Below are 14,464 nucleotides of genomic sequence, written 5' to 3'. Positions count from 1 at the left end.
GCAGAGTTGAAATATAAGCCTTTGTTTTTAACTCCCGCTATCTGAGGAGCTCAAAGCCCATCACAATTATTTAGCATAGACTTTGTGAAAGGCTTGTGTGCTATTATCCCTAATTTTACCAGCTGGAGAATGGGGAGGGAGATGGATTGCTCCATATCCAGGGACATGCAGCAAGTTGGCAGCATAACAGGGCTGAATGCCTGTAGCATCTCAAACCAGGTGCAATTCCCCAAGCCCTGGCTACAGGAGCTGCCAGAGGTAAATATGTTTACCCCTCCCCACTCCTCCCCCATTAACAGACAAATACTTCTTTTCCATCCATAGCAGGAACAGAAAGAAAAAGCAGAGGAGCATAGGTCAATTATTTTGTGAAGGTTACTACAGAGAGAATTAGGCATATAAAGGAGGCCAGTAGGAACAAAATACCCTGTGTCTAGCTGCAAAGGGCCACCTATAAGAAGGCATTTGATTTTTTTTTTAAATCCCTTTTTAATGCCAGCTAAAGGGTAATTTGAAAGTGAAGGACATTTTACTCCTCTGGGGAGCTAATTACTGCAACAAGCACAGCCCAAACAGGCGAAGATGAATGTAACTCACACACACAACACCAATCCTGCAGCTCACTTTGGTTAACTCACACAGCTTGGCCAGATCAGGCACACACATGTTTCATGGAGGTAGCCAAGCTGCCGAGACAGACTAAGAGAGATTAGTCTGTGCTTAGGATTTCCATGTTCCACCTTCATACACCAGAGCAGAGCAATGGAGAAAACTCCTGCAACCTCACAAGAGAAAAAAGAACAATATGAAATATAAAAATATGCCAAAAAAAAAATAGAATTTGGAGATGTAAAATAGGTCCTTGCTGTTCTCACCTGGTTGAGATCATCAATGTTATGGCATTATTTAGCTCTGACCTTCCAAATTCCTTTATTTAGCAGCAACCCTCCATAATGCTGCCTAACAGCGGTTCCTTTCTGCAGCGCAGCCAAGTAGCCCATCACAGGACAATTCAGGGTGGAAGGGACCTTGGGGGTCTATAGTGCAGCTACAGGGTGAAACAGGGTCAGCTCTAAGGTCAGACAAGGCCACTCAGAGCTTGATCTTGTCAGGTCTTGAAAGCCTCCGGAGATGAAGCCTTTGCAACCTTCCAGGACAGGCTGAACTGTTTATTTCGATTTTTGCCCTGCTGCTGCTCATCTGCAAAAAGCCTGGTCTCCCTAGGACACAAGCTGCTCACTCAAGGACAGTGACAAACACTTTTCCCTGTCTCTCTGGTGAAGACAAAGAAGAAAAATGCAGCACAGAAAGAAGAGCTCTTAAAGACTTCTATCAAAACTGGTAGGTCCTTCTCTCTGAGACTGCCATCCCTCTCCTCGACACCTGCCTCAAGCAAAGCCACCTTCAGCCCTGTTGACAGCAGGAATAAACCAGCAGCCACCCAGGTCCTCACATGGAGAGAAGTGACTGCTCTCATCCAGGTTGCCAAAAGCAGACTGTGCTCTCCCAAATCCAAACTGTGACGTGACTTTCTCCCTCGGCTCTGTGCACAGACAGATCACGTATGGCAGCACTTGACGAAGAAGAAGGGAAGCTGCTGGCAACAAGCAGCAGCAGCTGGTATGGGATAATAAAAGTTCTTTTTTTTTTTTTTTCCTTGCCTGCTACACACTCCTTTGCTCTCAGCAGAGAGATCCTGGTGGTTTTTGGTGGCAAGTTCAACTAAAGAGACCTGCTTTCTTCTCTTGAAGGCTTGTCTGAGACACACACAGCTCCTTTCTTCCCAGTGCTAAGGATCTAGCCTGCATAAACCTTTCTCCCATCTCCCATGCCACCAAAGCCTCTCAGACACACCCTACAGGCGCTCTCCCTGTCCCAGTCACTGGGCTTGCATAACACAGTAATATGCCACAGCTGCAGGGCACAGAGAATCCTGAAGACAAACTCCTAAAGGCATGGTCTGAGTGCCCATGGACTGAGTCCTGCTCTGCAGAGAGCTGCAAGTGCCTTGGGCAGCTCAGCATTAGGAGACAAGACCCCACCAGGCAGAGACACAGCCAGCCCTGACCTCAGGCAGAGATGCAGATGGCTCTTCACCTATCAATGCCCTTGCCCTCCACCACTCCCAAGCTTGGCACAGTGTAGAAACCACAATGGGGCTACCAGCCAAAAAGCCACAGAGAGCCCCTGGGAACCATCACAGGTTATGCAGGACACAGGAGAACAGGAGAGAGGCCAAGGCACCAACCCACCCAGGCAGGATGAGACCAGTGAGAAACAGCAGAGAGCAGAAGTGTGACCAGGCTGACAGGGCAGCCACTGAATAACACCTAGCCAGCATGAAGCCTCTCTGCCCTCTGTGACCTAAGCTTGGCTGGAAGAAGGTCCTGGTGACCATCCCTGCAGGCACTACCACCAGTTCCACAGCAGCCCCTGCCCACTGCAAAGACAGCTATGTTTGAGTGCTCCTTGTCTCTCAAGTCTGCACTGACATTGCTTCTTCCCAGTCTGCGGTACCATGGGGACTGTGGTCTCCTCCCATCCAATCCCCTTTCACTTTTTTGCTTTAACTTGTTTAGGATTGATGCTGAACAGCTGCTTCCCCCAAAGTAAAGACTAAAAGACCTGCCACCTCTTCAAGTGCTTTGAAACCTTTCCTCTCTCTCTATCACTACATGTTTAAGAAAAACCTCAAAGCTTGATTTCTTCCCTCAAATCACTTACTCTGAAAAAGATCTCAACGTTTTTGGGAGCACAGATGAAAAAACACTGAGATAAAAGTCTGAAACTTCTGAAGAGGTTAGACCTGGGCCTCTTCACTGTTATCTAAGTGAGGGTACAGGCACACAAACAATTCATCGCAGAGATATAGTGGAGTACAAATTTGCAGTGACTCACGCTCTTTGAAGGAACTGCCATGTGCTCACTTCTACCCTGCAGCAAAACACAAGTTTACCCATCAACAGGAGAAGCACAAACCACCACCTCAATTTGCATCGCACTCCTGCAGCTTCACCAGCTAAATTACTGCACAGAAACCTCCTCTTCTGCCCATATTTCAAGAGTTAAAAGATAATTCCAATGGCAACCTGGAAAATACTGCTGTCTTGTCAGTGGTGATGCTGTGCTTCTGGGATGCTGCTTTCCTTCACCTGCAAATTTTTTGCTGTCTCTTCTTAAAAAAGTGTATACTTATCACAGCCAGCAACAAGCAAGACCCCAACACAACTGCGTGCATTGTCCCCAGATCCACAATTTAATCACCCTAATTTAAATTTTGTAACTCCCCTCTTCAGCACAGTCAAGTGTCTTCCCAATTCAACCACAAAGTCAAATTTCCCAGTAGTTGCTTAGAAGCCTGATAGGGCAAGTCTCCAAAAGCAGCCAAGTTTACAGCCACTAGTGCCTAACTTGAGTCTAACATGTAGGATCTCTCTCTAATCAACATAGAGAACTATGCACTTAATTTTAACAAAGATGGACTGCTCTCCAGATTTGTCTTTTTCTGTCTTCTGATGGCAGATATTGCCTGGGTATCTACCTTGGGCAGCAAGTCTGGTGTTAAATGGGTTGCAGACAACTCATGAGATCTTCCAAAATATATTCCTGCCACCCTGAGTAAAAGAGCATGACACAGTTTTGTGTCAGTCTCAGGGAACTAAAATCTGAAGGCAAACAACAGAGTTGCAGACTTTGTACATGGGCTAATCCTTTTTCATACATCAGTCACAAGGCCGTGGCCCCACAACATCCTGAAGAGCTGCACCCCTTCTTATTTTTTTTTTACCCCACCTCCCTCAGCACCTGAAACTCAGTCTGAGATGTCCTAAATTCTTCTCCTAACACATCTCACAGTCCAGGCACAACTCCATCATCCCAAAGATGCAGCTCAGAGGGGGATGAGAAGAGGAGCAGTAATATACAGAAAGGCTTGTTTTTGAAGCAGTTGAAGACTGGTGAAGAAGATTAAGCCTCGATACACACGCTCTCGCATGGCAGAAGGCCTTTGAACCACATGACTGGCCTCATTCCTAGCTTCAGTGAGATTAGCACTTGTGTTGCATGCCTAAAATTCAGATAAGAGTCCCACAGAGTGCCTAGGGAGCACTTCTTACTCCAGGCCATCACAGACATCAGGTCCTCAAAGCAGTACTAGATTGTGGCCAAAGTCTCAGTGAGGGAAGAGGAATCTGGAGCAGTGACATTAATACTGGCAGAGAGACAAGTACCACGCTTGTTGTTCATGAGGTGGGGTGAAGTGTACTTTCAAGCCAAACTGGCATGCCTCTGAAGCTGACAAGATTATTTTTTAGCAGCCTCAGAGCCCTGGAGACACAGCCTTCAACAATGCTCAGATGGCAGGAGCAGAACACATCCCTGCTGCTCTGCTGCAAGCTGAAATGCCCCGGTGCAGACAGCAGCCCCACGTGCTGCTGCACCAGTGTCCCATGCAGCTCCCCTGTCACAGGGCTGTATCATGAAGGTGGAGAAAGAGGAGAAACTCCTCCTTCAGCTCTTTCCTCAAACCACGGGATACAACAATTCCAAGGTCCCAGAGCAGCAAGCCTAAAATCAACACTGCTTCAAAGCCATCCACTTCACACATAAGTGGAGAGAATAGAGATGCTAACAAACCTGTCTCCCTTCAGGCTTTGCTGCTGCCAGAAAAGAGCCACTCAATCTAATGAGTCAATTAAAAATTCATAACTGGATGAACGAAAAAAAAAAGTTTGGTTCTTCTTCTGAGAAAATGAGAACAGTAACTCTTTTCTGTACCTCTTCTTGCACACTGTCTGCAGAAACAAAACCAGCCTGAAAACCCCCAACCTATGGCTGAGACAGGAAAACGGAAAGGACCTGTGATCTGCCCAGGTCTGCAGAGAGGAGCCCATTTCCCCAGAAGGACTTCAGGGTCCAACAAAGTTGAAGTCAGCACCACTTCCCACGAATGAGAGGCAGAAGGAAGGCTCTCTGTAAGGGCATTCTGTCTACAGGTCATTGCTGGGAGCACTCTAAAAAATTCAGTTTCTGTCAAGAGTTTGGCTAACCCACAGAAGGGAACGTACACAGATGCTTACATTGAAAATGCAAGTGACCCTAAGCCATTTCCAAAGTGAATTTTCAGAAATGAATTAAGCTAAACCAAATTAGGCCCCAAAATCCTGAGCACAAGCATCCATGAAGGGGCATAATGTGATTTAACTAATCCACTAGAAGTTACTTTAGATCAATTTTCTTGAGTATCTCTGACACATGTAAGCCACAAAGCCAATGTCCTCCAAGCACTGCCCATGGGTGTCTGCAGACTCCCAGATCTTACTGGTTTATAGCTGTGGAAAAGGAAGGACAGAGCAAAAACACCATCAACCCAGCTTTGGCTCCCCAGACTCATGGGAGAGCAGTGGAGGAGCTTCCCACTGCCCAGCCACTGGATATGCTGACTGCGCTCAGCTCCAGCTCTCTGGCAGAGCCGCCCAGAATCCATCCAACCCCACCCTGTCCCCAGGCACGTTTTTTCAATGGGTGTTGGTTTCAATGGGTTTCACTCCCCAAGGTGACTTAACAAAAGCAGTGCTGACTCAGTCTTGTTTAAACTGCACTGGGAACTGCAAATCCAGACACCTAAAGCAAATTACAGACCTACAAATAAAAATTAGAATACTCAGGCATCTACCCCCCAGCCACTCATGGATATCAGATTGCAAAAAGGCACCTAAATATGCACCTACACCCATGCTGTGGAGCTTCACCTGGGAGAGTGGCTGGGCTGGCGCCTCTGAAGGAAAGACACCAAGGCTATGAAAGCTGGAGGCAAGAAGCTCAACCCAAAAGAAGGCTATTGTGATTGAAATAATATCCTGGCTCCTTTCACCCTGGATTTCTTGCGTCAACACAGCAACACCAGCAGGGGCTGGATAATGTCAAAGTGGTTTCCAAGCTGCAGCCTCACAGACACCTCCAAAGGAAAGCAAGCCTGCTTGCTGTCCGTGGGCTTGAATTTGCTAGAGGGGTGTCTGTGTTGTACAGGAGCTCTTTTAGGGGTCTTTCAGCCAAAGAGTTGGATGGAAGCTATTTGACTGCTATTAGCTGAGTTAGACACTTCAAATACTGCTTTGAGATACAGAAAGCAAGCTGAAGCCTGAAAAGGTCAAAGCTTCTAGTCAAAGAGGTGCTGTGGAAATACTCCAGATTCTAAAAGTACCTGGTTTTGATTTTTCTAACGCAAACCAAAAAAAAAAAAATTCCCAAACCTGCTTCTCCACACTCACCACACTCAGCTCAATCTGCTCAGTGGTTTCAGGATGTACTCAGCACTGTACAGCTGTAAGAGCCTGAAGATGACCATCTCTCCTGTTCCCTTTTATGTGCTGATCATTACTACTCCTCTCTTCCCTGCTCAGTTATTTCACCACCTTTGGCAAGCAGCTCTCTGGTCTGTGTCTTGTGACATCTGACACCGACTCCCTGGCCCTTTCCCTCTCTGTAAATCAGTCCCAGTTTTGCTTTCAGCCATGGCTTCAAATGTTCCTCTGCCCAGCCGTGCTGCCTGGTGTCTCATTTTTATAAAGGCTACTTATCAGTGAAGAAAGCTCACTGTTTCCTGTGCCTCTACACCGTGATTTCCTGCAATTCACACCACTGTGCCACCTGCTCTCCCTGCTCCGCTTCTCCCTCACAGGATTGTTATCTGACAGCCTATGCAGACCACACTGCACATGTTGGGTGGAAGGGTCTCACACCCCGTTGTGGTGTTACATGTTAGTTAAATGGTATGCCCTGCCTCACCCCTCAAAAATGCAGGGTTTATTCCAAGCCTGTGATCCTCCCCTGAAGTATCACGTATCTGTAATCCCAATGGCCCAAGTCTTATTCCGCACCCACTCTGAATCTCGCTGTTAAGCTGTGAGGCAGACCAGATTCTTCTTGGCCCTTTTCTCCCTAAGCTCTCCCTTCCCCCCTTCTCCCTCAGAAACCACACTGCTCCCGGGGGTGGGACCCCCAATAAGCCCTCATCTAATTAGCACCCTCAGAAGCCATGTGGAGTCTCCTTGCCTGCCTGCCCAAGTCTTATTCTGCACCCACTCTGAATCTCCCTGTTAAGCTGTGAGGGAGACCAGGTTCTCTTGGCCCTTTGCTCCCTAGGCTCTCCCTCTCTTCCCCTCCTTCCCCCCTTCTCCCTCAGAAACCACGCTGCTCCCGGGGGTGGGACCCCAATAAACCCTCACCTAATCAGCACCCTCAGAAGCCGTGTGGAGTCTCCTTGCCTGCCTGTGCTACCAGCCAAGGTACAGCTCAGGGGGCCCCCCAGGGATCCCTAGGAACAAACTGCACCACCCCAGGGCAGGGGCCCAGCCACGGCTTGAGCAGCACAGCTTACCCACGAGGTTCATCTTGGCGCTGTAGCTGCCGAAGTACCTCTCGTCGGTGTTGGGCGTGTGGCACTCGTACTGGCCGGCGTCGCGCTCCTGCAGCTCGGTGATGTGCAGCAGCACGGCGTCCCCCTGCAGCCGCTCCACGAAGATGCCGCGGCCGCGCACGCGCTGCGTGTAGATGGCGTAGGGGAACGAGGGGTCCACGGTGCTGACGATCTGCACCTCCCGCTCGGGGGCCGAGGGCAGGTAGATGGACCACTGGAAGTTCTGCTCCGCCGGGCCCTGGTAGCCGCTCACCTTGCACCACAGGGTGATGTGGGAGCCCTCCGTGCGGTAGAGGGGTCCCTCCTGCACCGTCACTTGCCGCTGGGCCAGCGCCATGCCTGTGGGAGGAGAGGAGCCCAGCGTTACTGACCAGCAGGCAGTCCCCACACCTACACCCAGATACATCCCTGCCCTTCTATGGCCATGATGGACAAAGCAAGCCCTCACACCCCGTTTTACATCTGGCACATCAGGCTCTGGCACAGCACCTGAGTTACGTTGCAGAATTCTTGCTGACTCAATGGAAGCGTTTTAAAAAACACCCCACAAAAGAAGCAGCTTTGAGGTAACATGAACCCCTTGTTTGGAAGTAGTAAGAACCCAGGCGTGAAAGGGCAACATACTACGCAGTAACAAATCAGAAACTCAAGGTGACAGGTCTTTGTTTTCACTACTTTTACTTTCCAACCCTTATCACCCCCATGGAGAGAGGCCATGGGTTACACTCCCTCTCCTTTGGCTGCTAGGCCACCCAACTCCAGCGCCCCGGGCACCCATTCTCTATCAGCAAACCTGCCAGAGGCTTCAGCTGGTACCAAACCCCCTTATTTTTCCCTAAACCCAGCACAACTTCTCCATTCTCTCTTATGCTTGTAAAGGCCCACAGAGAAATATCATATTTCCAGCACTGCCTTCCCAAGCCGATTTGAAAGGTGTGCATCTAGCACATAACAAACCCAATTAAAGTTAATGGAAGGAGTGGGCACTTTCCAGTAAAGCTCAGTGCCCCTGGCTCTGGAGTCAGGGCCCAGTGCCCTGCGCTGTACACATGCAAAGGCGTGCAGCACCAAACAAAGACAGCCCCGCAGCACGGCGACTGCAATCCGCCGGATTTTTACACAGATTATGGATGGCTGGCCCTTGGGCTCATGGCACATTACCAGCACAGCCCTCCAGGGGCCAGATAAATTACAGCAATCTATCTTGTTTGTTGCTACATCAAAGGCTCGAGGTCTGGAGACCACGGTGGGTGTTCATCGGTTATTGAGTTACCAGCAGCATGCACACATGGCAAGGCCAATCACCCTGGCTTCTGTGACTGCTTGCTTGCCATCATAAAACAGCAATAAGCCGATTTAAAGCAGGTCCTGCATAATCACGTTTGCAAATTTCATCCTCTCTGTGCATCTGTATGTTGGGAGTTCCTCCCCCTTTCTCTAATTTTCAATAACAATGCTCAAGTCCAGAGAAGAATTTAAGCTTTCAAAAAGTGGCATCCTGCAGGTGAAGAGGTAGCCTTGAATCTGGGGTTTATTGATTCAATCCCGCCCTCTGAACATCAATGTCCAGAAACGAAGTTTTTCACCACAGCCAGCCTGGACTGGAGCCAGGAGAGATGGTTCTTAGCAGCTTAAAACAAATTGTGAAAAATGGGTTCAGCACATCCATCAGGGCATGCAGCTGAACAGATGGAGTGCAATTCAAACTATTAACTTGGGCTCAGCTTGCTGCTGCTCCAAATTATGTTTCTTTTTACTCTTTATGAAATAATGTGATTTAAGGGGAGGACGGGGAAAGCTAGCACATTTGAAACAAACAGGGAGAGGAACAACAGAGGCAAACACTCCCCCACTGTTTGCTGTACCAATCTCTTCATCCTGGGGAAAGATACTGCTAGAGACAACTAACACATCTACGGTGCAGGCAGTCTCTTCTCTCACCCCACAAAGGCCAAAGGACAAAGCAAATATTACAGCCTTTGAAGTGAACTGTTTTCAAAGCAGCAGGAAGGACAAGATCTTTATTACACACCTAAAGACAGCTCATAATCCAATTTCTGTATGCACATATAGCCTCGCTACAGTATACACATATCCCACCTGCAATGACAATTAAAATTGCACCACAAGGCAAATGTGCAATGGTAGGAATTAAAAGTTCCACACACAACACTCCATCAGGTATTTCTCAGCTAAGCACACAACTTCGTTTATGAGGCTTTTAACATGGTGCTGGATTTTTTACATAAGAGTTTTCCAGATATCTAGTTAAAAAATAATATTTTATCAGAGATGGGTATCTGACTTTCCAAAGCTCACTGGAAGACCACAACCCTGGTGACCCACAGCAGAGATTTTTGGTAGATATCAAATCTCCCCACCCTCACGGCCAGCACTGACATGGGCTTCCTTCTTCCCTTGCCAGTGGTTTCTAGGACCTTTACTGTAACTCTAACCTGGAGTCCTCCAGATTCTGAAGGGACCCACTTTCTACACTCATCCTCTTCTATTTCCCCTTACACTGGATTGCTGCACATTTCTAAGGCAGCCAAAAGTGAGAGAGTTAAGAGCCAAAGAGTTCCCTGCTTCCATTCTGGCTCCAGCAGCCTAAGAAGCTGAGGGACAGAAGGAGACAGTGCAGAAGAAGTCCTGCCCAGCTCCAGGATGGACAGAAGACAAAACAGTCAGGCTTTTGCTACAGCCTGCAGCAGGTTGCTGTCCCAGAGGTGAGACACAAAGGCTCAGAAGTTGGACGAACAGGCTGGATCTCCAGAGGAGCAGGGAGCAGCACACCCTCAGTGCTGCTCCCCATGCCTGACTGCAAACTCCTGCTCCAACACGGAGCAGGAGTTTGCAGTCCTGCAAACTGTTTTCAACACTTAAAAAAAATCCCAAACAGCAGAAGCAGAAGTACTTCTCCAAAACTATTTTAATCAAGAAAGGAAAGAAGGAAAACAATCAGCCTGAGGCAGACATCCAGCAGTACATGTTGTGCTCAAACAGCTACCTTTTGCATGATGTTTGGCATTTTGCAAGCTATATCCATGATACACAGTATTAAGAAGAGAACTTAATTTCTTAGTGAGCAACTGCACTGATTGACAAAAATAACGCGTTTGAGATCCCATTTAAACTCTTATCATTCCCTCTTGAAGTGAGAGAAGAGCTCACTACAGGAGGAGCTGTGTGCTCCACACCTTCCCTAGGACACCCAGGAGACAGTGATGGTGGCATTTGGCTGGTACCGCACTGGCACAGCTGGCTTTTAATTGCAAATCCAATATAATTTACTGACAACGCAAGGGCTGATAGGGAGGAGGTAGTGAGCCAAGTGCTACTTTAAAATTAATAAGAAATTGCAGGTTTGTGCATCTGTTTTTTTCAAAAGACAGCAAATCCCACGTGATAAGGAGGAAGCCATCCCCTGAATCCTTATCCCCTACGATCAGGGCTATTGTTGCCAGCCTTTTGAGCCAGGGGCAGACCAAACAATAGCCAGGCAGCTCTCAGCTCACCCATCTCCCAAGGCCTGGAAGTGCACGGAGGATAAGAGCAGTGGCAAAGGGGGCAGTGCAGCCAGGTGATGAGACTGAAGCAGCAAGGGACAGTGCAGGACCCAGGAACCCCAGATGCCCAGTCCCTGCACCTGCCCTATGCCAGCTCTCCCAGCAGGGGGACTGCAAATGTCATGGGAAACAGCTCTGAAAAGCACAGGAAAGGCAAGACAAAAGTGCTATGTCAGAGTCACAAAGTCATTCAAGTCTCCCTTGTCACATCACAGCCAGGATTTCAATGCCTCTCAAAGAAAGGAGCAAAGAAGGAGCATCAAGCATCCCTGCCAGCCAGGCATCTCCCCCAGCACTGCTGCAGCTCAGATTCTGAGTACACTGTGTCTTTGCAAAATCTGTACCCTCACAGCAACCTCAGATGATTTTGGCACGATCTGACCTTTCCATGGAGACACATGCAGAGCTTGGAGCTCAGGTTTTCTACACACAACTGGTCATTTCAGGTGCTTGATTTGAAGTAATTTGAAGAAGCCCCATTTCAGAAAATGCCAGACATTTACCTTCTGGGAAGGAGGTGGACCTTCAGGTCTCTTTCAGAAGAACACGCGTGCAAAACTTTCAGCTGAGAACATTGACTCAAGGCTTATTGCAAGGGACAGGTGAGTGTAATAAAAGGATGCCTGAGCACACAAAAACTCTGCCACAGCACTGACAGCTCAAAAGAACAAATAAAAACTCATGACAGAATGATGAAGAACCTCTTGCACAAATATTCTCTCCATCTCAGACCATATGGGTTATGTCTGCACACATCCAAAAGCACTGCAGCAGTTGCACCAAGTTATCTTCCATATCAATAATCACTGCCAGTAGTCATTTAATCTGAAGGAGAAACTTGAGCTCTTACGAGTATTATCCTGGGTCTCTAATCACTAGGCAGAAACTAAAAAAGTCATGATATACATATCTTCTTGGTATAGATATTTTTTATAAGCACCAGGGCTAACAGTGATGACCACCAAATGGATTACATGGTTTGAGGGGATATTTCTACCCCAGCAGCTTTACAGAAGTTTTCCTTCCCTGAGAATCTCTTAAGTACTATTTGTCAATAACTGACAATATTAATCCTAAATTTCCTTTAAAAATTACTTTGTGCCTTTGACTACAGTTATTAGACAGAAAGCATTTCCAAGGAGATCCCTCTCCCTTTCACAAATACACAGCACACATCTGGGCTTTGTTGTTGGGGCTATTGTTTGTTCAACTTACAGGCACTCCTGCAAAAGTGTCAAGAGATGAACAACAATGATGATAAACACTAGGGAATGGCTTCTCTGTCAGAAATAATGGAGTCTGGAGGGAAAAAAAGGTGACTTGAAGGGGATCCGGTAAAGGTTTTTTTCACAAATATACATGCCATGGCAAAGATGGTCAAGAATTTTACCCTGTACCATTTTTTCTGCTTTAAATACCAAGGGTCATCAACTGAAACTGGTCAGACCCAGATTTATAACAAGGGAAGCAGTTTTTGCAGCTGCACACAGAATCCACACTGCACACAGCAGATCCACAGAATGCTGTGGGTATGGAAGAAGTTTATATGGGTCAAAATATGAGTGGGACAGCATGTAAGAGAGGGCTACCAAACAGGTAAATCACGTCAGGTTCATAAGGCTCCCAAAACAAGCTACAATTGCACAGCTACCTGGCTACAGCTTTTTGAGTCAGGATGCTGAGCAAGGTGCAGGATTTACTCTGTACAGCTGTCCTCGTACCCCTTCACAACCCATGTCATTGCAGACTGTACTCTTCAACAATGTGGGTCTGCAGACTGTGCCTTGGTTATACTACAACAAAAGCTAAAAAAGGTACTATTTTGGCTTCTTCACTAAGAGCATGACTATTTCTGCTCTCAACACCTGAATTGGTTCCCTCAAAACATCCTTAGAACTGACATGGGAGCTTGTGCCCCTGTGCAGGGAAGGAGAGGGAAGGGGAGCGTGCATAAATCCTACTTGGCTATGACAAATTAGCATCTGCAGCAGACCACAGGACCTGGCAGAAAGTCCCCAGTAATGAAGACAATTCAGACATAAGTGCTAAAGGGCAGTTATGCTTAAGAGTCTAATTCTGAGCTGCAGAGATGCTCCGGGCAAGCTCAGCCCAAGAGCAGGTGCAAGCGCACCAGAGGCTGTGGCCACTGCTGCCTTCATGCAGGTTTGAGGGAACCTGCAGGAGCCCAGGCTGACCACCCAGCTGGCCACTGTGCTCCAATGCATGGCATGGTGCCATCTAAGCTGAGGCAAGTGCCAGCAGACTTCCTCCTGCTGCTCCCCATGTCCTGCTGCTCCCTGTGTCCTAATGCCCCCCGTACCCTGCTGCCCAGGAGCTGCAGGCTGTGGCATCACCCCTCCTCAGTGCTCTGACTCTCCTGCCCCAAGGCACCAGCACTGTGCCCTGCACAGGCGTCTGCTGCCAGTGAATTACTCAAGGACAGTAAGCATCCTCTGAGCTCATATTCCCTCTTAAATCAGATTTTTCAGTCTCACTTATGCACGAGGCTTCCCAGGGGATGGCCCTTCCTCTCTCCCTTCTGTCACCCACAGAACTTGCAGACACCTCTTGCCAAACCCAGCCCATCACTTAGTCCTTGCTTTTTATCTGGACTCCACAGCAGGGCTGACACCCACAAAACCCTAATTCATTTCAAGAAGACTCTTCCAAACTCACCATTGTCCAGCCACTGAGAACACTTCCCCAAGCAACCATCATTTTTTTTTTGCCCTGGGCTGAAGACTAATAAAATCTCTGAGGGAGACACTCTGCCCCACCAGGCAACACCAAAGCAGAGAAAACCTTTTAGCAACACACACCTGCTATTCTGTGAAGTCTCCTGTTAAGGCACACAACCAAAAATTAGGTCTGAGTTTAATTTTTGCATAAATGAGTCACAGCAGGAACAATCTCCATACACTGCAACCTGCTGCCAGATGGATAAAAACAATGCTATCAGAAGAAAACATGTGGTAAGCCCCCACAATTCCCCCAATACAGTAAAGCCTCATTCTGGGAAAACACAGTGTTTTCTTGGGGTATTTTTTCTCATGCCAAGAGAGCTCAGTGTACTGAAAGGCTGGCTGGAGCCACCTGCAGAACAACTCTGTCCCCATCCTCCACCCTTTTGCTTTAATGTTTAAATGGTGCAACCAAAAGGATGCATGATCCCCTATCCTTCCCTTCCTCCACTCCTGCCACCACTCCCAGCACATGGTCCATCTTTCCTAAACCAACTCATAAAGCTATTCACTCCTCATTCAAATTCTTCCCACCGCTGAGCCAACTAAGGATGGCTAAGTGGCGAGGTCAGCCAGGAGCAATTTATACAATAATTGGTATGGAAATATCAGAATCAGTGGGGAAATATCAAAGCATGGGCAAAGTAGACAGGAGCTGCCAGTGAAGCTCTTTGTTCTTCCAACACCACTGCCTTCCCTCGCCTCTGCTCGCCGCTCCGTCTCACAGCCGCTCACTTCCA

At 47.9% G+C, this 14,464-nt stretch overlaps 1 protein-coding gene across 3 annotated transcripts in view; it reads right to left on the bottom strand.

The window, feature by feature from the left end:
• Positions 1 to 14,464, bottom strand: part of IGSF3 (immunoglobulin superfamily member 3) — a 94,605-nt gene that overhangs the window by 59,745 nt on the left and 20,396 nt on the right. For all 3 annotated transcript variants that reach the window (XR_007780157.1, XM_050985414.1, XM_050985333.1), the window contains exon 2: positions 7,379 to 7,756. Coding sequence is in view for 2 of the 3 variants with exons in the window: in XM_050985414.1 (XP_050841371.1) it covers positions 7,379 to 7,756 (378 nt within the window). In the remaining variant the exon portion in view is untranslated. The remainder of the gene's footprint in view (positions 1 to 7,378; positions 7,757 to 14,464) is intronic.

The sequence above is a fragment of the Serinus canaria genome, chromosome 1, assembly GCF_022539315.1.
Source record: "Serinus canaria isolate serCan28SL12 chromosome 1, serCan2020, whole genome shotgun sequence".
In the NCBI taxonomy this organism is placed as follows: Eukaryota; Metazoa; Chordata; class Aves; order Passeriformes; family Fringillidae; genus Serinus; species Serinus canaria.
The sequence above is the reverse complement of the archived record's forward strand: the minus strand, read 5'-3'. Positions and strand labels throughout refer to the sequence as shown.